Source organism: Podarcis liolepis (genome assembly GCF_965112155.1).
Source record: "Podarcis liolepis genome assembly, chromosome: 6".
NCBI classification, from domain to species: Eukaryota; Metazoa; Chordata; class Lepidosauria; order Squamata; family Lacertidae; genus Podarcis; species Podarcis liolepis.
In genome coordinates, this window is record NC_139559.1 from 75513812 (window position 1) to 75538578 (window position 24767).

Sequence of the window (24767 nt, forward strand, 5' to 3'; positions counted from 1 at the left end):
AGTGGCCTATTGGGTATATAATGGATAGGCAGCCTTTCAAGTCTTCAGAAAAAGTTGGAATCAGCCCAAGGTGGTGAAAGGCCCTCTTTTTCATCACCACTACCTGAGTATCCAGTCAAGCATTCAAATGGGGCCTGCACTGCCAAAGGGCCGGGGGGGGGGGGGGACTAATTTTAAAAATTTGTTGTGTTGCTCAGTCAACAACAAATATGCTTAAAGTTCTTTTTTTTATAAGATATTTATTAAAATTTTCAAAGTATTACAAAGTAAAAATAAAAAATAAAAAAATAAAAAAATGGTTAAAAACAACTCATTCTTTCCATTACTTATTTTGCATTAGCTTATTTCCCGGACCTCCTCACGCCTCCTTTTTTTGTATTCCAGTTCAGTTTGTTGTGTCAGCAAATCCTTCCCCTCTTTGTTTATCCTAATCATTAATCTTAAAGTATTGTAACGTTAAATTTTTGCCTATTAATAATCCATTTTTCATATTCCCTTATAGTATTACAGCTGAAAACCACTTAATTTCTATCCAACATCATTCTAACATTCATTAATTTTACAATATTTCTGTAGATAGTCTTTAAATTTCTTCCAATCTTCTTCCACCGACTCTTCTCCCTGGTCTCGGATTCTGCCAGTCATTTCCGCCAGTTCCATGTAGTCCATCACCTTCATCTGCCATTCTTCCAGGGTGGGTAGATCTTGTGTCTTCCAATACTTTGCAATGAGTATTATTGCTGCTGTTGTGGCATACATAAAAAAAGTTCTGTCCTTCTTTGGCAACAATTGGCCGACTATGCCTAGGAGAAAGGCCTCTGGTTTCTTCAAGAAGGTATATTTAAATACCTTTTTCAGTTCATTATATACCATCTCCCAGAAAGCCTTAATCCTTGGGCCAAATATGCTTAAAGTTCTTTCCTACTGATGGACTAGAGAAGAGAATAAGAAACATTTCAGCAAAGAGCTATAAACTTATGCACAAGGCAACTTAAATCCAGCTGACTTTGGGATGTAATCTGTTTAACGGTGTGCTGGGTTGCAGCCAAAGCCATTTTGGAAGCCAGAAGTAATATCAAGTTAAATTCATTATGCAATAGGAACGGTGAATATTTACCATCTTTGCTCAAGAGAATCAATACCTGAGCGTTTTAAAGAAAATATTGATGGTTTCAGAAACTCGCCAGCAGCTGGCTATATATGAGCTGCCTCTTCAATGTATATCTGGGGTATATCATGGGGGCCACAGACTCCCCCTTTGTTGGTGTGTGCAAATTCTCATTCTGAAAGTATAGCCCAGAGGGAAAAAGTTTGAGAACCACAGTCTTAGAAGATCGGTTCTTGGTTTATTTATGTTCTTCCTAGTGATAAGGAAACTATTTCTAAATCTAGCTCTTTCTCCTGTATGGGCATGGAAACTCAAGCAAATACTCCACCCCCACGACCCACAGCTAGAGAAAGTGTACTATACTGGCATTCCAATGTTATGTACAGGGATGTGGTACATAGGGGGTGGGGGTGTATGATATGACCATTCAGTCATGTGGGAGTCTGAAGAGTTACAGAGTTGTCCCCTCGCCTTCTGTTGGTGAGAACTAGTCCTAAAGTTTGGTTATACTGGTTTGATTGTAAATCAAGCAAAAAATGTCAAACCCTAATTGCAAGTAATCACAAGCGAGTGGGATGTCAAAAGGGAGGACAGTCTGGCATCTATTTGACAAGGCAGGAGACGAGGCAGTTGACAAAGGTTGTGCACTAGTCATTGGCTCCTTCTTGTGTTGTGGGCAGCGTAGGCGGGGGGAGAGTTAGCTAAAAAGAGCAGGGAAAAGACAGTACAAAGTACATGAGAGGGTACAAAATAGACTGCAAAGTGAGATGGAAGGGAATTATCTGGTCCTGTTTATTCACAATGGTTGATAGCCACCCTGCGCACAAAGGAAGAGGCAGAAATAAAATGTTCAAAATTAAGAAAATAAACCACTCGCTTGTTACTATTGATCCTGACCTGGCCGCTGAATGTTCATTTAGCTACTGTCATATAGCCAGTCTTCAAATTCTCCTTTCTTGGTGTAATTAACTTTTCTTTAAGCCAGCCCAGGTCACACAGGCTGATTAAAATGTAGCTGTCATCTCAGTACTTTTCTGATGAGTTTTCAAAAAGTTTCTCTCTCTCTCTCTCTCTCTCTCTCTCTCTCTCTCTCTCTCTCTCAATGCATTCTCCCTTCACCAGGGCTGGTAATAACAGGACATTTTCTGATACACCATTGCAGATTAACTCCACCCCTAGATGGCTCATTTTTCTAGGACTGACATATGTCAAAAGGTATCTTGAAATCCCCCCAAACCCTTTTTTCTTTTTGGCAGTCAGCAAATGTATCACTGCCCCCTTCTGAGCTACCTCCCATGCCTCCCAGCATACAGAATTAATTTCAATCGAATCCATCTTCACCATTGGTGTAACTGTGCTTTTCCCTCCCTTAAAGGACATTCCTCCCAAAACAATCAACTCATCCCTGATATGAGTTAGGAGAATGATGACTAGAATGGCTTAAAGCGGGGGTGGACGGGACGACCACCAACCTGTTTTTAATTTCAGGCTTCTAAAGGTATCACTGTATCTTCAAGAACCGTTTTCTCTTTTCTATCTAAATTAATCATTTGTCTGTCGCTCTTCCAGAAGGAGACAACATTTTATGAACTTTCTGAGCTTCAGCTTCTGCCTTCGCGTCTATTAATTTCCTGTCGACGCATCACCTGGCAAGTAGAGTTGCACGTATTAGTGGTGCCATACTACTAATGGATTAGGAAGCAAACACATGTTGTTTGTTTTTTAGCTCAGGCGTTGGCATGTGCAACCATTGGTTTTCTGTTCCAATCTACACTTCCACATTGTGTCGTGAAAACCAGGTAATTATTAATATAGGTCATGCATACCTTTATTTTCTCATCCCATTGTGGACCGCAGTGATGGGGAACCTGTGGCCCTGCAGATTACAGGTCCCCTCATCTCTGACTGTTGGCCATGCTGGCTGGGACTGATGGGAGATGGAGCCAAACAACATTTGGAGGGTGTCCCCAGCTTTCCCTCCCTGGTTGACCAGCTCCTTTCTGTCATCTAATAAATAAAAAAATAAGGTATATGGAAGAGAAAATAGTGCAGAGGCTGTTGCAAAAATGAATTGTAGGGATGTAGAAGAGATTCCACCTATTGAATGAAGTATCCAAGGACTTGTGAAGGGCTCTGGGCACTGCATAGATAGACATGAAGCTAACACTAATGATCCAGAGACATTCTGATACAGATTAGAAAATCTATTCATTATGTCTGTTCCTGAACTCTAGTTCTTTATGCATCTGTATTCAGATTCCCATGTGGCAAAGCCCCCAGTTCTTCCCATTTTAGCGGTAATACAGTTTCTGAATAGCACCTGTTGTTATTTTAATTCACTCCTGTGATAGCGAGCTCTGAGAGAGACTTGGAAGGGGGCTTCCATTTTTCACTTGTAATGGAGATTCTCTTTCATGTATTTACTTGGTTGGGCTAGTGTGTGAGAGGGAGGGGGATGTGGATGATCTTTTTCATTATCTAGGGTGTATTTTCCCACTATATGAGAGAGATCCCAACTCTATCAAATAATAAGATCTTGGATAAAGTTCAATAAGCCCTAAAGCTCCAGGGTGAGAAACTAAAGCTGCTTTAACAAACCCCACCTAAAGAAAATTAGACTAGTGCAACCATCGTATGCGCACACTCGTGGCAGTAGGTCCCATTGAACTCATTCGGAATTAAACAGGAGTGAGACTGCATTGGATCAGACTGCATGGAGAACCTCAGATGTGGCTTACTGAGCATGTACTCAACCCCACATTTCACCAGGGGTGTGTCACACACCTGAAAGAGGAAATTGTGTGGGCTGTATGTACAGTTACAAACAAAACCAAACACAGAGAAGAGTTTCAGAACTATTGACAGCATTGTCTGCCTTCATATTAATTATTCTGTCCTCTCCGTAAATAGGTTTGGGGAAACTCAAGGGCTCTGTGAGAATGCTTCTGAGCAGAGATGGCGAACCAGTGTTCCTCCAGACAGACTGTGCTAAACTATAGTTCTCTTCATTGATGTCAGGGACTGGACTGAGGAGGAATGGTGGGGACCGCCTCCGTCCTCATGAACCCTCCCGAGAACAGGAGGACAGTATAGAGGCCATAGTTCGGAGGCTGCAGAGGGGAGAAGCTGGGGGATATTGGGAGAGGAACAGCGGGAAGAAGAAGCACCAGGGGAGAGACAGCTGACAGACTCAGTGTCTTTGGAAAGCATGCCAGACCCTCCCCCCCAGGTCCCAGCAAGCATTGAGAGTAGTAGAACAGAAAGCTGAGAGGCAGAAAGCACAGTTCAGCCACTGCAGGGATGACATATGATAGGAGAGATGGAGGGGGTGGGACTTTACTCAGAGCAACACCATTATCTGAGAGGCAGCAGCATCCATCTATCTCTGTGAATTTTGAATAAAATTACATGGTAAGAACTTCTTGTTTTCCCATTTCTGGCTGCCAGCCATGAGGGAGGGGGATCACTGCCCGGACACTGAGATCCAGCACCGAGGGCCTTCTGGCGGTTCCCTCATTACGAGAAGTGAGGTTACAGGGAACCAGGCAGAGGGCCTTCTCGGTAGTGGCGCCCGCCCTGTGGAACACCCTCCCTTCAGATGTGAAGGAAATAAGCAGCTATCCTATCTTTAAAAGACATCTGAAGGCAGCCCTGTTTAGGGAAGTTTTTAATATTTAATGCTGTATTGTTTTTAACACTCGATTGGGAGCCGCCCAGAGTAGTGGGGAAACTCAGCCAGATGGGTGGGGTATAAATAAATTATTATTATTATTATTATTATTATTATTATTATTATTATTATTAGATTCCCTGAAGCCTGACAATTTCTGAATGGGATACATTGCTGAATGGGACTAATAGGACTTGGCATCCAACAAGGTCTGGAGGGCCACAGGTTCCCCCACCGCTGCTTTGAAGCACAAAGGAGGAAGGAGGAAGAATCAGGAACAACCTAGCATTGTTGGACCCAAGACCACATCCCAGCAGGCAACCCCCTACCAACCCCCTGGGCTTTCTGACCATCAGTTTCACTGTCCTGCTCTTTTTCCTTCCACACTCTTGGTAATTTTCATATGTAAAAACAACTTCAGCTCCAGTACAGGCTACAATAACTTTCCATTTTCAGACCTTCGTTCATGTAAGTCAGAGCTTCCTTCATGCCAAAGCACACTTTCTAGACTATATTTCTGTGTAGGACATGGTAGAGGGCCATGCCCCAGCCCTAGTTATACATTGGTAAACATGTCATTAAGGAGGGCTATTTAGGAGATTCTCCACGCCTCCCCAGGAGCTTCTGAAAAGCACTACATGGGAGTGGGGAGGGGCACCATTTTGAAATAACCTTGCAAAATGCCATCTGTAGCCCAGTGAAACGCTACAGTTACTCAACACTGATATGGCAGCTATCTCTTTCGCTGTCTCTTTGGAATTAGTTTGTGTTTTGTAGCTGGACATTTTAAAGATGATAAATGAATGAAGGGCATTTTTCTGTCACTGCTCAAAATGGGTTTGGGATATTTCCTGTCTACCCTTAAGTCTCTTTGATGGTCAGTCTCCAAACAGCTTATCTGTCTGGTTTTCAAACTAAACACAGGACTACTCTAGCACTCTGAGATTCTAACCTTGGTTATTACTTTCTTCCAGCCCCTTGACAGGTTTTGACTTCTGTTGCCCCCCTTGAGATTTCCTTTCACATTCCCCCCCCCCCCATGTTGAGTCATTTTTAAGCTTCTGAGCATTTGCTGAAGGTGAGGGGGGGGGAATTATTACTGTCAATAACTGGCACCTAAAATCTGCTAAACACCAAAACTACACTTTCACATAATATGGAATGCATATGCCATGCCACTTGGGTAAATTTTCATAAACAAAAACTCAATGTGCATCCCAGATTCCCAGTGTACGAACAGTGCTGGTTCCAGTGGAGTTATGATAGCAGCAGACTTTGGCAATAAGGGTGAGGTGTGCATTCAAAAATCAATCGAATCACCAACAAAAGTTATGAATTGAAATTCTTATATGCCAGTCTAGTACAATGATATCTGCATACTAACAATACCATTAATTCATTGCAGTGTATTTCTATACATATCTATACAGCTATGGAAAATCAGATTAATTGGGTAAAACCATTATTACAGTCGTTGTCATGGATATTTAAACATCTAGCCAATTTTTACAAAATCCACATGCCACACGTTATCCAGTGTCTGTTAAAAACATGCCAATTTTCAGTAATTTCAGGTATCACAATACGTTCTCAGAAAGTTGCAAGACCAGCAGTGTAGGTGATTATTTATTTCCTGTACACACTCTTGCATTACGTATTTCAAATATGCCATTTATCCTGAGAACAAATTGCTTCTCCTGTGGCCTCTGTTCCACAAAGTACTCCAGCGTTTTTCAGATTTTGTACCTTCAAGGAACCCATTCCACATCAAAGTAGCCTACTGTGAACCCCTCTGCATGTCTGCAGCTCTGGCCAAGTCTATTGGAAAGGCTTCGTCACATACCTGATGAACTGAGTGTGCAATCAACACTCTCCTGGGCCACTAAACACAAGGTATGATTGGTACTGATGGGCAAGCTGTCTTTCAGGTAAGCTTTCTCCCATTATTGATCTTTTCATTAAGGAACTCCTGATAAGCCTCTTTGCTCCCCAGAATACAGTTTGAAAACCATCGCAGAGCAATACTCGACACCAGTGGCTCGTAAACCTCTCCCCAACACTGAAGACCATTATTCTGGTTAGTTTTTCTTTGAAAACTAACCGGAATAATTTTCTTATTTTCTAGTCACCATGTGGAAGGACACTAGGGCATCCGGATTACCTGTTTACTGACCTGATTTGTTTGCACAAAGTAGGTTAGACCATGTCAACTCTTTATTGTGCTTTCATTATGAAAGTTTGTGCCAGGAGTTTGTGTGATGTTGTGCCAAACATGTGGCATTCCATACTTTGCAGGAATGTTGTGTCAAGCAGGTGCTGTCCCACACTTTTCGTTTTCCTGTCACTTTCTTTACTGCAAAAAGTCTGGTTTGGGGGGGAGAAACATATGTGTTGCTGAAATTCACCACATCAGCTTTAATTCCTGGGAAGCTGTCACACCAATACCAGATTAGTTAAACTGGAGTACAGGGTTCAAATCAAAGTGCTTTTGATGATCTTCAAAGCCCTAAATAATTTAGGTGCGAGTTATCTTAAGGGTGGCCTTCACCCATATCAATCTGCCCCACATCTTAAGATCTACAGTGGTACCTCAGGTTACATACACTTCAGGTTACATGCGCTTCAGGTTACAGACTCTACTAACCCAGAAATAGTACCTCGGGTTAAGAACTTTGCTTCAGGATGAGAACAGAAATCGTGCTCTGGCGGCGCAGCAGCAGCAGGAGGCCCCATAAGCTAAAGTGGTGCTTCAGGTTAAGAACAGTTTCAGGTTAAGTACGGACCTCCGGAACGAATTAAGTACTTAACCCAAGGTACCACTGTACTTTGGAGGCGCTATTGAGATACCTACCTTTAAAAACAGATTGGAAGATACACAGAACAGGGCCTTTTCAGTGGTGCCCCCTCCCCAATTGGCATTCAGTTCCAAATAAGATCAGGCACACCCCACCCCTTGTTAATTTTAAACAGCTCTTAAAACCTAAGTTTTCATCATAGCCCTTGGGGGCCAATTAAGCTCTATAAATATTAGGTGGGGTTTTCAGCCAGCTAAACTACTCTTCTTTTTGAATGATATTCTTGTTAGATTTTATGGGTCTATATTCTACATCACCTGAGGGGGGGGTTGCCCAAAGAGCAGTCTAAACATCTATTGAAGAAATCAAATAAGTCAAATAAATAAAATCATGGTAAAATCCAGTTCCCTGAAGCGATCAGGGGAAAATAGTGTGCTTAGAAACAGAAGGTGTCTTAGACAGCTTTTGTAATGAAAGGAAGGAACACTGCCAAACAGAAGCAAGGCGGCTTTTAACCTTTTCCTGGCAAGGAGAGAATATGTGAAAGCTCCAAAGTTAACCATTCCTTCCCCAGCTGCAACCCTCCCAAATGTGCCTCCAAATATATATCAATGAAAGCTGTGTTGCTATGCAGCAGGAGGGGGGGTTAGGGGAGCTCACAGTGCACAGGAAGGGAAGTGTTAATCATTCTCTCCCTTGCTGTGACCCTCCCCTAAAAAAATGTCATACAGCAATTAGATTTTAAATAAAACCTAGCTTTTAAGAAGCCAGGCTCTTGCCTCGGGGAGTGGGTCAGAGATGGCAACCCACAAAGTGAAAATTCCCTGTGTCTGCTCTGAACTACACCAAGGCTCTGGCTTGCTAATCCAGAGGTTGAATTGGGATACAATCGAGAATCTATATTTGAGAAGAGAAAGTTTTCTATATGCAGAAAAGCATGCCGTTTTGAAGCAACGGGTTGCATCCAATGGAGTTGTCCCATTAGCATAAGGGCTTTCTTTCCTTCTCCTCTCGGCAGGTCCCCCTACAATTTTTGGGGGTTCCTCAATCCTTCAGAGTGGATTTGGGGAAAGTGTAGGGGGCACAGAGAGCCGAGGGAGAAGAAGTTCTGTTGTGCAGGAGAAGGCCCTTGCACTATAGGATGTCTTTGCTGGATGCAACCCTCATTGTGTCAGAAGAACACATCCTAATAGTTTATAGAATCCCAAATATTTCCCTACCCTCAAAGCCACCTTCCTTTCATCACATTGTATCTTTGACTAGGTTAGAGACTATTATAAAAAAAATAACAATTAGAAATTCATTTAAATAAATGATGAAACTATTGTCATTTCCCCTTGTGCAAACCATTCTGGTTTTAAAGGGAAAGAGGGGCTGCAATTTCTTTAAAATAAAAATGAAATCACTAGTAGGCCTAATCACATTAGTAAGGTAAAGGTAAAGGGACCCCTGACCATTAGGTCCAGTCGTGACCGACTCTGGGGTTGCGGCACTCATCTCGCTTTATTGGCCGAGGGAGCCGGCGTACAGCTTCCGGGTCATGTGGCCAGCATGACTAAGCCGCTTCTGGCGAACCAGAGCAGCACACGGAAACACCATTTACCTTCCCACCGGAACGGTACTTATTTATCTACTAGCACTTTGAGGTGCTTTCGAACTGTTAGGTTGGCAGGAGCTGGGAAAGAGCAACGGGAGCTCACCCCGTTGTGGGGAGTCAAACCGCCAACCTTCTAACCAGCAAGCCCTAGGCTCTGTGGTTTAACCCACAGCGCCACCCGTGCTCCAATCACATTAGTAAGGCTTTGCAAATTCTTCTCCACCATATTATTTCCATTATGACAAAAACTGATGAGTCAACGGAAAAGACTCATCATCACAAATGCTTGCTGGTGACAATCCCATCAATAACACGATGTCAGGGCTTGTGTTTTCTCTCTCATGCAAGGAAAACTCTACATACCCATCATTGAGAAGTGGACCCTTCCAGGGATAGTCCCAGATTTACAGAAGTTGTCCCGGTTTCTGATTTGATCCCAGAATGTCCTGCTGTTCCTTAAAGGTAAAGGGAACCCTGACCATTAGGTCCAGTCGTGACCGACTCTGGAGTTGCGCGCTCATCTCGCTCTATAGGCCGAGGGAGCTGGCGTTTGTCCGCAGACAGCTTCTGGGTCATGTGGCCAGCATGACTAAGCCGCTTCTGATGAACCAGAGCAGCACACAGAAACGCCGTTTACCTTCCCGCCAAAGCGGTCCCTATTTATCTACTTGCACTTTGACGTGCTTTCAAACTGCTAGGTTGGCAGGAGCAGGGACTGAGCAACGGGAGCTCACCCCATCATGGGGATTCGAACCGCTGACCTTCTGATCGGCAAGTCCTAGGCTCTGTGGTTTAACCCGTGTCCCTGAGTGCTGTTCCTTAGGACATCCCTATTTTCATCCGAGAAATATTGGAGGGTATGCACATGCCACTAAAATAGTCAGAAGAATTAATAATAAGAGACCTGCAGATTCAGGAGGATGTGAAAATAATCAAGCTCTCACTGAGCAGCAGCAATGGAGAAACCTTAAAGGTTTTAGGCCTGAATCCTATATATGTATTACAATACAATTGATGGCCTTCCTTATTCACCATGCTGTTGAGAGGATGAAAGAGTGTGCACTTTCAAATTGTTCATTTAATTGGCATAGAAGCCTTGATCTATTTAAATGGTAACGTTATGAAAGAAGGGTTTATTATTAGCTAGCATGTTGTTCCAGTTACTTTTTCAGCTTCAGGTGCTTTTAGAAAGCCTTTTGAAAACCAAGGAAATGTTTCTCATGGTAGAACAGAGAACAGCTAAGTACAAAACCTGCATGTCTCTTTCATCATAATCATGTGTACCCTTCTGAACACTCCATTTTATTATAATTATTTGTCAGCTCCTGGTTATAAGTTATTTTATTTCTTACAAGATGCTGAGCCTATGCTGGACATACACAAGATATTGTACAACCGTTTGGATATATCTTTGATGTTTTTGTTGTGTTTTGAAGAAAGTTCTGCAAGTAAAGTTTGGAATAATATCTAATAGGTCTGGACAATGCTTTATTCCAAAAGGAATCAGTTTTTATGCATCCAGTTGCTTCAAGCTACACAATATTAATACAGTGGTGCCCCGCAAGACGAATGCCTCACAAGACGGAAAACTCGCTAGACGAAAGAGTTTTCCGTTTTGGAGGTGCTTCGCAAAACAAATTTCCTATGGGCTTGCTTCGCAAGACGACAATGTCTTGCGAGTTCCTACTGGTTTTTTTTCCTCCCCCCCCCCTTTTCTAAGCCGCTAAGCCGCTTATCAGCTGATCCGATCAGCAGATAAGCCGCTAAAAGCGCTAATCCGCTAATCCGTCAATGGGCTTGCTTCGCAAGATGAAAAAACTGCTAGACGAAGAGAATCACAGAACGGATTCTTTTCGTTCTGCGATGCACCACTGTATCTGCACTAAGAGAGAGAGAGAGAGAGAGAGAGAGAGAGTGTGTGTGTGTGTGTGTGTGTGTGTGTGTGTTGAACTGCCCTTAAATCTCTCTGACCATTTTGGAACCCAAAGGAGCAACACCAAATATCTCATGTCACTTCCAGTGAGGGACATTTAAAGGGGCATATAGTTTCACCATACAGAAGCGCACAGTTTTTGCTCAGTGCAAAGCTTTGTCTTTTGTTTTCTTTTTAGTCCTGCAAAAAAAAATGGATGAAATCTTCATCCCCACCAGAGTCTATTCAAAAATATCCATTTGACTTCTGAATTTCAACCTTTGTTCCTGGCTTCCCTCATTATCCAGCTTGTCCTCACCAAATACTGTGACGAACTTGTGCTGTGATATAATAGGGTGCTTATTTTAAAAACAAAACATTGCATGTGGAATCTTTACAAGCTCTGCTAATAATGTTATGTTTCAGAAACTATTAATCATCCTACTTGACCCTATTTGTTCTGTACCTACGGGAAGTGATAGCCGATTACCACCACTTTGTTTTCCATCTGTGCTCTTTGATTACTTCACTAAAAGAAGAAAAAGATTAAAGTAATATAGTTTGTGCAGAACAAATATGCTGGATAAAAGCAGGCATTTAGCAGCAGGGATGGAAATGCTGCCTGATAATCACCCAATACGAGTGCAGTGTAATGAAAATGCACAAGAGAGGTACCTTATTTTGGCTTCTTTCGGATTTCAGTGTGCATAGGGCATGCTAGTCTCTGTTAGTATAGTATTGGTTATTCCCATGTATATTAGATACCTGAATATAAATGAATCGTAGAATGGTAGAATTTGAAGAGACCTTTGAGAGTCATCTATCTAATCCAACCCCCTGCAATGCAGGAATCTTCCCACATTCATCTCTGGCTGGGCTCGAACCACCAACCTTGTGGTTAACAGCCACAAGCAACTGACCCATTGTGCCACCAGAGTATGGTCTTAACAGAAGGCAAATCAGTCTTAAGGCTTAAAGCATTGTGTTTGCCACAGCAGCTGGGATCTGAAGGCCTGCTTGGGCGAAGTAAAAGCCTTGTGCTAGCATCATTTTTTTTAATTTTAATCTGCTCTTTGGACAGCTGACCCCATGCGATGCAGGGGTAAGGGTAAGTAGTTGCAACAAATTTCATTGAATTGTTGTTGTTGTTGTTGTTGTTATATTTATATATATACCCCACGCCCATCTGGCTGGGTTTCCCCAGCCATTCTGGGCAGCTACTAACAGAATATTAAAAACACGATAAAACATCAACCATTAAAAACTTCCCCTTCAGATGTCTTCAGATGTCAAATAGTTGTTTATTTCCTTGACATCTGATGGGAGGGCATTCCACAGGGTGGGCGCCACTGCCTGGTTACCTGAAACCTCACTTCTCTCAGTGAGGGAACCGCCAGAAGGCCCCTGGCACTGAACCTCAGTGTCTGGGCTGAACGATGGGGGTGGAGATGCTCCTTCAGGTATACTGGGCTGAGGCCGTTTAGGGCTTTAAAGGTCAGCACCAACACTTTGAATTGTGCTCGGAAGCATACTGGGAGCCAATGTAGGTCTTTAAGGCCTGCCCAAGACACTGAGGCAAACCCCAAAATGCCCTCCCAGCAGGAAAGGATAGGTGAAGATCTACATCAGGAACAAAGGGGGTCTGCTGTTAGCAGGACTTAGCTAATGCTGTGAAAGAACCTTTGATTTAGCAAAGCCATATTTGTTGTTCCATTTTTTCTGAGGATTTTAAAAAAGATGGTAGGGCAATAATGCAACAAGTAAGGTAATGCAGTCTGAATATGTTTTCAAGGTTTCGGGCGCAATGTGTATGTTACATAAACATGGTATTCAAATAGATTTATGGTCATTAAAGCATTATATCTCTATGGATAATGAAGATAATCCTGAGTTGCAACGAAGAATGCCACATTTGTAACTTAACATGTTATCTGATAACCTATTAATTAGTCGTTACCACATATTGCTGATAGGTTGGGTTGTTGTTTTTTCCTTATTCTACGTGTATCAATGTATATATTAAGCATTGCATCATAAATTGGCTTTTTCAAGATATCACAACAGACAAAAAAGTATCACAGGAGCAATCCTATGAATAGGGAAAGAAGAAACCAAGAAAACTGCCTGACTCAGTGGAAATGAAGTAAAAGGGGGGAAAGAACCAGTCAGCACTATAATAGTTTTTGTCCATTCCACAATACAGCTGAGGGGAAGAAATGCTCCCTGCAAACACAAAGGGATGGCATACAAAAGAGATCCTTGCACACTAAGATATTATCAATAGCACCCTGGGGGAAAGAGGGGAAGGCAAATTAAATATATTCAGATTAATGTGAACAAGATGCTGCCTTTAAGAAAAGCTGGGTCTGTTGGAAACACTTTTCGACAGCTATCCTTGGCTCTCAAAACTCTTCCCTTCAGGAGATCCTTGGCTCCCAAAAGCATCTCAGTCTGCTGTTCACAACAGCTTACCTTCTCGTTTGATATTATCTAATGTAACCTAATTAAAGTTGCTCACCAATAAGCCACACATTGAATTTTAGATGGTGCATTTTCTTCTGTGTTTTGGGATTTCCTAAGGCGCAAATATTCTTTGAACTGATAACTTACCGCGACACTCCACCTTTGCAGCATCTGTGCTACTGACTCTCAAACTTTGGGATTGCTGAAACATATACTACTACAACAAAATTAATCAATTTGAGCCGTGTGACTCAAATTGGGTCTACTAGACCCCAAGTTTCTAAGAAAATTCGCTTCTGGAGCCCCTACAGGATTAGGGGTCCTCAAGCTTAAGCCTCATTAGTTTCATAGTAGATTTGCCCAGGGCCTTCTCTCAGCTGGAACTCTCCGGAATGGCATTCTGGAACTCTCCGGAACTCACAGGATCTTTCCCTCTTCAGTAAAGGTCTCTCTTGGCAGGCAAACCCAACTGGTTCCTAAACAAAAGCCAAACCCCTGCAAAGCTTGCTTTAAAGGATATCATAATGACTCTATCACACCATCTTCAAGTATCTGAAATGTTTATTGTCAGAACGCAGCCTCAGAAAGACAGCAGTCTTGAATTGCTGCAGATGCCAGGACTCATTCCAGAGAACAAACAAACAGCCGCTCTTTCAGCACTGTGTTTGGGGATAGCAAGAAGACTTGAGGAGTAGCATCTCAGCATTCAGACACAAACCACTGAGAAATCCATCGCAAGCCTAACGCAGCCAGGTTGCGCTGGAGCTACCACAAAGAGGCACAATGGAAATATGATATAGGAGACCATCCAGCTCCATTAAAGTGGGTTTTGTCAATGGACTTCAGTGGGCATCGAAGGCAGAGGTGGGTCTAAGGCAGCACAACCATTTCCGTCCACACTGGGCGCTGAGCCAAAGGAAGGGTGCAACTATGACGTAGCGAATTGAGCAGAACGGAAGGCGGGAGGTGCCAAATGTTGGCCTCGCACAGGATGCCGCTGAAATCTGAAAGGCCAAAGTCCGCCCCCTAGGCAGCCATAGTTGCTGATTTAAAAGCAAAGTCCAATGCAGTGCATTGTTGGATGGGAGCCACCAGCCTGCATGAATGTATCCAGAGATTTAGCAGCTGATGTAATTTTCTGAGCCTCAGCATTCATCCCTGGAAGCTCATCGCTTGAAATGAGATCACACACACACACCAGACCCACCCGCCCCCCCCAAAAAAAACCCCCTTCATATAGCATTAAGGAGCTACACTGAAAGGCAATGTTTGTTTTGAAATAAAGATTACAACCTATACAGTGCTTCATAAATATTTGCATTGTATAATTGTTTCAGCAAATGAATTGGCAAGCCAAACCACACAAGGATGTTACTCTCTTTCCCCTATCCCCGCACCACCCCCATTACAAAGCAGAGACGCTGCAGAATTTTAATTAGTTTCTTTCTAAGCATCTGCGAGGTCTGGTCACTTTTTCCTTTCTTTCTTTTTTAACCACTGTATTGCAAAGATTAACTTTTCTTTCAAGGCTGCCTCTCTGTTGAATGTGATTACCCGTTTTTATAAATCTTCCCAACCCAATGAATACCTGTTAGTTAGCCAAAAGGGGGGGGAGGAGAAAGAAGGAAAGAGGGGGGCCTCGGTGACAGTTTTATGGTGTGAGTTGCAATTTTGTTTGTATTTATGTAATGCATTGTGCAGCCTATAATGTGCTGTAATGTGTTATTGTTTGAAAGAGGCTGAGTTCGGTGAGAGTTCTTGAGCGAGAGGGCAATAAAATTGGATCCCTTGTATCAAACTATCTGAGCTTCATTAAAGTTGTGCTTTCAATGGCCAGAGGCTGCCAGAAAGAGGGCAGGCTTCCTTTACTGTGCTATAGCTTGGCTTAGCGATACTAACATTAAAAAGAAAGAGCACACTCTAAACCAGCATTCCTCAAAGGTTATGAAATTACATTAAGCGCGAAGCCTTTCTAAAATTTACTAAGGGTTGAATTCCACCTAGCACTGATGAGACCATTCTTTGGACTCAAGGATCTCTCTGTGCACAATGGAATGCTCTCCCCTTCTCCCCCCTCTTCTATGAGCCCCCTAAATCTGTTCTGGGATTCCCCTGACCCTCCAGAGCAGGTTCAGGGACAGCACAGAACATGGAAACGGGGAGATGAGAAGGGGGGTATTGGAAGAAAGGATCGGTGATCTGGGGGAGCCTGCAACAGCCAGGAGATGAGAGTCACAAGCAGGAGAAGCTGCAAGATTGGAGAGTGAAGAACAGGTGCAGGAAGGAAGGGGTAGGTCAGGCTAGTGTAGAGTCAACAGCTTCTACACCACCACCACCTGTCCCCATCTCTCCTGCTCCACTGTCTCCCAGGTCCAGGAGAGGATTGAAAAGAGAGGAGCAGAAACAGGCTACATGTAGGTGGAGTCTTCACCTGCTTCCACACAGCTCGGGTGGGGGAGATACATAAGATGAAGTTGGGGGCAGGACCTCACTGATGCTGCAACTGTCAAGGAGCTGCCAACAAACCAGGTCATCCACAGGGCAGGCACACACCGAGAAGGCACAGAATGTCTTCTTTTTTATTAGCAGAAAAACAACAATACAGCAATGTCCCTGGTTCGTCCTAACTCAACAAAGGTGTTGTTGAAACTAAGCTCTATCCCCTTTAGCCTCTCATTCTGGAAGGCTGCATCGAGGGGCGGGCTCCTCCTCTGGGCCTGCTTGGCACATTGCTCAGAAACGTGCAGCAACCTCCTGGGGTGGGGGGTAAGAGGGGGAGCAGAGTCAGTAGGACTGGGGCTGTGCATAGGCTGTGACTCTCGGTTTCCAAGGCCCTCCTTCTCCTGACCCCCCTTGATCACCCAAGTCTCCTACTTCTATCAGCGCCCAGCTCATCCCTTCTGCTGACTGCTCCTCAGTGTCCCACCACCAGGCTCCAGGCTAAGATGTCACCTTTAGAGCCTTCCCTGGGGGGGGGGCTCTTGAGAGACAGGCTCCCAGCAGTCTTCTTCATCCAGCCAATCCAAGCCATCCCTGGGGGGCTCTTGGGCTGGCGGCTCTCACCACTCCTCTTCACCCAGTGGTCCCTGACACTCATCCGGTGCACACCTGGGAGTAGTTGAGAGAAACAGAACTGATGGATAGGTGTTGTGCTGGTCCCGGGGGGGGGGGTACTGTGTGGCAAGGTCCATGTCCAGTTCAGGGTGTGGTGTGGAGGCTGTCTGTCAAGGCTAAAGCGGGGCCCAAGGCAAGGAGTCAGGCAAGGTCAGGAACTCTGGCAGAAGAGCAGGACAGGGTGCTGGCAGGAACAGGTTACCAACAATGTTGCTCCCACAATCTGGGACTGGGGCTGAGCATAGGGCGGCCCCAGTCCACAGGTGACTCACCTCTCCTGGCCTGGAGGCGAGCACTCCTCCTGCAGGAACTTAGTTCCCTCCGCCTCTCTGCCCTGAGCCTCTGCAACTCAGGAGAGGCTTACCGGATCCAGAGGCAACCTCCTCTTCCCCTGATGGGCAATGGGTCCTCCATCACCTCAGGGGCCAGAGCAGACTCAGCTGGTGCCTGCACCTGAGGATCCAGCACAGGTGAGGACCCTTCAGGCTCAAGCCCCAGCCCCGGCTCAGCTGGTTCTGGAGGCGGGGACTCCTGTGCAGGCTGGGATCCCTCAGCTTCAGCCTCTGAGTCCGAATCCCAGGCCATCACAGGCGTACTTTTAACAATAAATTGTTAATTCCTCACTATGAATATCCCTTGCCTGACAATGCTATGACACCTCCCCAAAAACTAGAGTCACCATTGGGAGCAATCACTGCTGCCCAGAATCAAGAGCTTCCTCATGGATGACTATAAATTTTGTAACCACAGCAATGTGATAATCATTCTACACAGCCCAAAAGGTAATCTGATATAAACATGGTGATACTATGTACCGATGCCTGAAGTAGTTGCATAATTTCATTGCCAGGCCAATGTGAAATGAACACAGTAGGAAAGGAAGAAACTGGGGGGGGGGGGGGTCACAAAAGGAGCAAGTCGTTTGGGCTCAGCTCTTCTCTGATTTGCATAAGGAAAAGTGTGTGGAGTGATGCAAGCTGAGTATTAGCCAAAAAATAATGAAATAAGGACTGTCCAGCCTGGTGGAAACTATTGCCTTTTCCCCAGATTTCAGTCAGACAGCAGAAGCCAAGGAGGAGCATAGGAACCTGTGGAGATGGACCTTCCTGCTAGGTGCACCAGATGAGGGTGGAGGTGGCATGCAAAAGGAAGCCTGACCTTGTGGTCCTCTTGACATTTCTTTCCAGGAAACAACACTGTTGTGTACGGGGATCATTCCCCCTAGCCTATTACACTTGTACTATTCTGTTCTGGGTTCTGTTCTTGAGAAGCACCAGGCTATTCTGCAGGAAATGTCTAAAAAAGAGAGGGGGATGTCCAACCAATTAAGCACTGGATTATTTTCTCCACATCTTTGATCAAGCACAGGCAGTGACCATTGCTGGAAAGAGCAACAGGGCTTAAATGAAGTTGAAAATTACTCGAAGTCACAACGTAGCTTGGGCACAAAGGCCTAACCTTCATGTTTTCACTGTGACATTTCATATCACAGATAACATTTCATATTGTGTTTCTGATGTATTGTTCCCCAGGCTCCCTGCTGCTATTCTTCAACTATGGGGATGACAGCGTGGAATGACATGCTCTGGACTCCTTCAGTAACAGTGTGCACGTATGTGTGTCCAAAGAGGTTGCTTAGTGGTTAAAACCCCCCAGAAAATCCCATCTATAAATGTATTTTTATACATTAGCCAATTTTAAGCAAGAGTTTGCTACTCCAACAATGCCCACAACATTCCCAGAAGCTTCTGAGGGAAGGCATAAGATCCTTGATAGTTCACTGAATAAAAAGGAAATCACTATATACTTTGTAAAATTTAATGTAACGTTAAATCAGCCACTTTTATTATGAAACGAATTACTTTCTCTCTTTTACACACAGAACTTCCCCCTTTCTCCTATACAACTAAGCATACTCATATACTTCCTAAAATAAAAAATAAACCACCTACAATTTGGTAGTTATAATTTTCCTTTGCCCATGTTTTTCTTTTGGGGGGAAGGGCTCCCTAAAAGGTGGTACTATTTTAGGGAACAACGTTTAACAAACGAGTAGGTTTTGAGATTTCCACAATCCCAGTCGGTGATGATCCCTGAAATAGGGTTGCCATATTGGCAAATGTTACGTACTGAAGTTCTCACGCTGGGCCAGCAGGGGGATACTGTAGATAGTTTTTACTCAGGTCCACATATGCAAATAGGGGATTGAAAGTGACGTTCAGTGATTGGATAGTTACAGAAAATGGTTACAGTTGCGTTGTACTGGAGCTCTATATAAGCAGGCTGGCTGAACCCTTCAGTTCAGTTCTGTTCTGGCCTGTGAATAAACAAGAGCTGTTTGAAGAATTGCTGTGTCATCTGATATGTTCACCCACAACTTAACAGCAAAGTTGTTTAGTTTTGCCCAAAGCATTTTTATTGTGCAAAATCCCATTACAAAATGACGTTTTTGAGCTATTTTAATGAAAAATTGGCAAAACCATCCATCCAGACTTCCCTAGACATTTGGGCCAATTTCTGCCCAGACACTGCTACAAACCCCAATATTCTGGCTATGTCCGGGAAATATGGCAACCCTACCTGAAACTTCAGATAAGAGCTACACCTATTTAAACGTTCCATACTTGCTAGTAGTTGCTGAGTAATGCTTCAATTTCGCCACAGAGCTATTGCACTTTGAAGGAAATTCAGCATACACACTTTGCTACAGATTTCTTTGTAAAGAACAAAAAGGACACCATCCATTCTGCGTAACACCTTCACTTCAAGAAAAACAACCCTTGAGCCGTGCTGAATTTACACATCGAACCTGATATTTAAATCAAGCCTGGATCAAATACCACATGAACTGCCTCTGGCTCATCTGAACTATTCCGCTTTTCGCAAATGCCCCATTTCGATGAACTGCAATCCTTTCCTCCTCCCCAACTTTTATATATATAGAGAGAGAGACAAGTTCCTCAAGATGGCCCCCAAATTCTGACTGAGATACCAACTTGAATGAGGCTGTTGCTTAGCAACACTTCTCTTTTTTTGTTCAAATTACATTTTTAAAATCCAGTATGTGCTGGATGTGAATAGAAGCTGAAAATGAGGAGCTCTTAAATTTTTTGCTAATGCTATCAAAGCGCCCCAACAAAAAAACAAAAAAAAAAGGTTGAGAAGTACGATTGTTAAGGGTGGTTTTCCTACCCGCCACCCAGCCACTTCTACGATACCTCAGATGAGAATCTCATTTATATAGGCAATAATCTCCCTGCAATTTCAGATCCTATATATTCTTCAGGAGTTTTGAAAAGAAAATAAGTGATCGCCCAGTTTCTATGCTACTGAGACCACCCAACACAGCAATGGGCTTCCTTACTATTCATCTCCTGCCAATTCCATGTTCTCTTCTACACATACTTCTCTTCGTAGTCTCCTTTTTCCCTCTCTGATTTTCTTATAGCACTGTCAAAACCAGTATAGAAGGAAGAGTCTGATTCAAAGCCCCAAAGGCCACTCATACTCTTGATTCCAGTGGTCTCTGAAAAAGAATCTGTTATGTTGGATGAGTTTCGGTTAGTAAGGCTCGAGGCCAGAGAGGTGATTAATGCCTCCTTTGCCAGAGCAGGGGGTCCCTGTCTGCTTGAAGGAGGCAATGGTTAAAATAAAATAAAAAACCTCCTCAAGAAATTCCCTGGATTTGGAAAATCTAAGTAAGGATCGGCCAGTTGCTAATTGCAGCTTCTTGGGAAAAGTTCTTGAGCTGGTGGTTGCAGACCAGAACCAGGCACTCTTGGAAAAAAACTGATTTTCTAGATCTACAGTAGAACCTCTACTTACGACCGCCTCTACTTGGGCCCGATCCAAGTTGCGACCGCGGCAAACCCGGAAGTAAATACCGGGTTTGCCATGATTCGCACACATGCAGAAGTGGCATCTGCCATTTGTCCATGCGCAGAAGCGCGCAGCCACCAAATGCACCTGCGCACAATGGCACTTCTACCAGCAAAACAGTACTGACTTACAGACGGACCTCCGGAACTGATTCCGTCCATAAGTAGAGGTTCCACTGTATTGGTTTGGGAGCCAGCAAGTGCTGAGAATGCACATTCAACTAAGCTTTACTCAGTCCCATTGAAATTAATGGACCTGACTTATTTATATTTTCTTGAACACTGTTCTGATTATTTTACGGAAGGACAGCAAAATTATTTCTTCGGATTTCAGGAAGTTGCCAATCTTTCTGACATTTTCTACATTTAAATTTATTCACAGACAACATGCTTTTGAGTCACTATCTCTTTTGCCATATCTGGAAGCAGTTGGTGATCTCTGAGTTTTGTTTAGTTGGTTATTTGAAATACTGATTATTGTCTTTTCATGGGCTGCGTGTTTTGAGAGAAAAGATGTTTAAAATGCATGCTGAAATGTGAATTTTTAAACTGATTTTTAAAAATAAAAATAAAAATTTGGAAAAGGGGGAGGATAGACTTGTGGAACAACACCATGAAAGCAACACAGATCAAAAATTGGATGATGCACCCATTATTAACTGAGGGTGCCAGAGAATTCTGTCAGAAATGGAAATGGGAGGAGAAATTGCCACAATTTGCATGTGTTTTCAGGGCCAGGAATAGAAATTACGTAAGTGAATATGAGCAGTAGTTGAAATCATGCTTCTTCTTCTTCTTTAATCCACAAATGTTACCGAAATAGTTGTTACCGAATTTTCTGCATGGCTTTAGATGCTTCCCTTTTATTGAAATGCATTGAAGTTAATGGTATTGATTTCATCCTCCATGGATAGTGAGAAAAATAATATAGGTTTTATTGGAAGCAGAATGAACCCCCCCCCCCACGTCCCTATTCCTAAGTGGAGTACAAGGTTTGGACAGAGACGCATCTAAGCTATATTGTCCCATTCTACCCACTGACATAAAATCCAAAGTCGTTGAGGTTTTGGGGCAAAATTGTGCTATTTATATGCACTGCCGACAACTGGAGACAGATGACATTTCCAGTTAGACTTGGGGATTGCCATCTGCTCTCCATTTCTAGAAATTATGCCTTTGAATGCAAAGATTTTCCCTACAGCTCTCTGAGGCACAACAATATAGGCCCCTCTCAGCATTGAAGCCTGTATTGCAGACCCTCCAAGTGTCCCTATTTTCAAGGACAGTCCTGGATTTACAGAAGCAATTCTGGTTTCTGATTTGATCCCGGAAAGTCCCACTTTTCCTTAGGATGTCCCTATTTTCATTGGAGGACTGTTGGAGGGTATGGAGTTATGAAACTTCTGAGTCAAGGAGATAAGTAAGTATACAACCTATAGATGACATCTGAAGGCAGCCCCATATAGGGAAGGTTTTTTAATGTTTTATTGTGTTTTTATATATGTTGGGAGCCACCACAGTGGCTGGGGAACCCAGTCAGATGGGTGGGATATAAAAAATAAAATTACTATTACTATTATTATTATTATTATTGAATAGGACGTCCCTATTTTCATCAGAGAAATGTTGTAGGGTATGGTATTGTCACACAAAATCTGGCCTTGGCTTTTAAGTTCATCATGGGGCAGGGAGATTGGTTTAGCAAAATACAAAATGAGAGAAAGCCATACGAGAGGATCAGTCTATTGTGGCAGATATTAATTTAGAGGTGAGAAGAGCTATGAAAAAAGATGATGTTACAGGTCAGAGGGAACAGGAGAGCCTTTTCTGTAGGCCAATTACAAGCATTTCCTACTTTCTGTGTCATCCTGCTGCATGTAAAACTAGGAGACTCCATGTAAACACTTCATTATTTTCTAGAACTCCTTCTTTGACCTTTTTAATCTCTGACAGGCTCCGAGTGCCTTTTAGGACGAATCTTTAGAGTTAACACCTCAACTTCAGGCGGTAGGAATCTTTAGACGGAGAATATTAACTTTACTAGCAAACAATGGCAGAGACTCAGCCAGCATGGATTCCATTGCAAACAGAACCTGCTGGAAATTCCCTCTTTTATAAAATGGTTAAATATATGGGAGACTTGTGCTCCTTTCCCTCAAGGCTAGTGGCATAACCGGATCTGGGAGGAAATTAACTAGAACCAATGAACAATAATGAATGGGGTTTCTTCGGCTATGTTCGAAGTAAGAGGAAGAACAAGCAAGTGGTAGGTCCTCTGTATGGTGAACATGGAGAAATGCTCTTGGGTGACAGAGAAAAGGCGGAACTACTCAACACCTAGTTTGCCTCTATCTTCACCCAAAAAGAAAGCAATACCCAACCTGGTGATAAGAGATTAATTGATGTAGGGAGGGATCTGCAGCCCAAGATAGGAAAAGAGGTAGTAAGCTACTTTAAATGAATTCAAATCTCCAAAGCCTGATGGGCAATATCCAAGGGTACTAAAGGAGCTTGCTGGTGTAGTTTCAGAGCCTTTGTTACCTTTGAGAATTCTTGGAGAACAGGTGAGGTCCCTACAGACTAGAGGCAGGCAAATATTGTCCCCCTCTCCAAAAATGGGAAAAAGGAAGACCCAGATAACTACCGACTGGTGAGCTTGACATCTAGGGAAGGTCCTAGAACAGATAATTCAACAGTCGGTCTGTGAACATTTAGAAAAGGATGCATGATTACTAAGACCCAGCATGGGTTTCTCAAAAATAAGTCTTGCCAGACCAATCTAATTTATTTTTTTCAATGGAATTACAAACTTGGTGGATCGGGGAAATGCTGTGGACATAGTGTATCTTGATTTCAGTAAGGCTTTTGACAAAGTACCCCATTATACTCTTGTGGGGAAGCTGGTAAAATATGGGTTGAATGAGGTAGGTGGATTGTGGCTGGTTGACTGACCAAACCCAAAGAGCACTCATTAATGGTTCTTCGTCATCCTGGGAAAAAATGGAGTGCCACAGGGTTCTGTCCTGGGCCCGTTGTTGTTCAACGTCTTTATAAATGACTTGGATGAAGGAATTGAGGGGATGCTTATCCAATTTGCAGGTGACACCAAACTGAGAGGGGTAGCTAATGCTGCAGAAAACAAAATCAGAATTCAAGATAACCTTAACAGATTGGAGAACTGGGTGCAAGCTAACAAACTGTATTTCAGTAGGGACAAATGCAAGGTTCTGCACTTAGGCTGGAAGAACCAGATGCACAAATATAGGGTGAGGGACATTTGGCTTACAGCAGTACAAGTGAAAAGGATCAAGGGGTCTTGGTGGACCACAAGCTTCACATGAGTCAACAGTGTAATGCAGCAACAACAACAAAAGCTAATGCTTTTCTAGGCTGCAACAACAGAAGTATAGTCTCCAGATCAAGGGAAGTAATAGTTCCACTCTATTCTGCCTAAGCCAGGCCACATTTGGAATACTGTGTCCAGTTCTGGGCACCACAATTTAAGAAGGATGTTGACAAGCTGGAACATGTGAAAAGAAGGGCAACCAAGATGATCAAGGGTTTCGAAACAAAACTTTATGAGGAGCACTTGAAGGAGCTGGGTATGTTTAGCCTGGAAAAGAGGAGACTGAGAGGAGATATGATAGCCATCTTCAAATATCTCAAGGGCTGTCACATGGAGGAGGGCGCATGCTTGTTTTCTCCTGCTCTGGAGGGTAGGACTCAAACCAATGGCTCCAAGTTGCAAGAAAGGAGATTCCGACTAAACATTCGGAAAAACTTTCTGACAGTAAGAGCTGTTCAGCAGTGGAACAGACTCCCATGAGAGGTGGTGGAGTCTCCTTCCTTGGCGGTTTTTAAACAGAGGCCATCTGTCATGGATGCTTTAGCTGAGATTCCTGTATTGCAGGGGGTTGGACTAGATGCGCCTTGGGGTCCCTTCCAACTCTAAGATTCCATGATTCTGTTATCATCATCATGCAGCAAATGCCACAAGTATTAACGAGAAAGGAACAATGATCAGTTCTCAGTCCTTTATGCAATGGCATCTGTTCCCCCAAGAGATGTGCATTTGCTGAGAACGGCCAAGCTGTTTATCCCCGCCGCTTCTCCTGCCCCTTTTCAACGAGAAGAACAGGGCAGGACAGGAAGCCGGGACATAGCTGGGAATGAAAGCTTTCAATCAGATGAGAGGAGCAGAGAGGAACGGATGCTTTTCACAGGGGGAGC

The 24767-nt window shown here is 43.5% G+C and overlaps 1 protein-coding gene and 1 long non-coding RNA gene across 3 annotated transcripts in view; one reads left to right on the forward strand and one right to left on the reverse strand.

Moving 5' to 3' along the window:
* Positions 1 to 905: 905 nt before the first annotated feature.
* LOC310710352 (uncharacterized protein) overlaps positions 906 to 24767 on the reverse strand; it is a 41258-nt gene continuing 17396 nt past the window's right edge. The window contains exons 5-6 of one of the 2 annotated variants that reach the window (XM_083511270.1): positions 2935 to 3115; positions 906 to 2754 (exon numbers count right to left, since the gene is read on the reverse strand). In XM_083511270.1, the coding sequence (XP_083367396.1) occupies positions 2937 to 3115 (179 nt within the window). In that variant the 3' untranslated portion in view covers positions 906 to 2754; positions 2935 to 2936. Of the gene's footprint in view, positions 2755 to 2934; positions 3116 to 24767 lie in introns of those variants that run through there. The other variant, XR_014527962.1, reaches the window with a different exon arrangement.
* LOC310710414 overlaps positions 23106 to 24767 on the forward strand; it is a 153884-nt gene continuing 152222 nt past the window's right edge. The window contains exon 1 of the long non-coding RNA XR_014528052.1: positions 23106 to 24344. This is a non-coding gene — a long non-coding RNA (uncharacterized lncRNA). The remainder of the gene's footprint in view (positions 24345 to 24767) is intronic.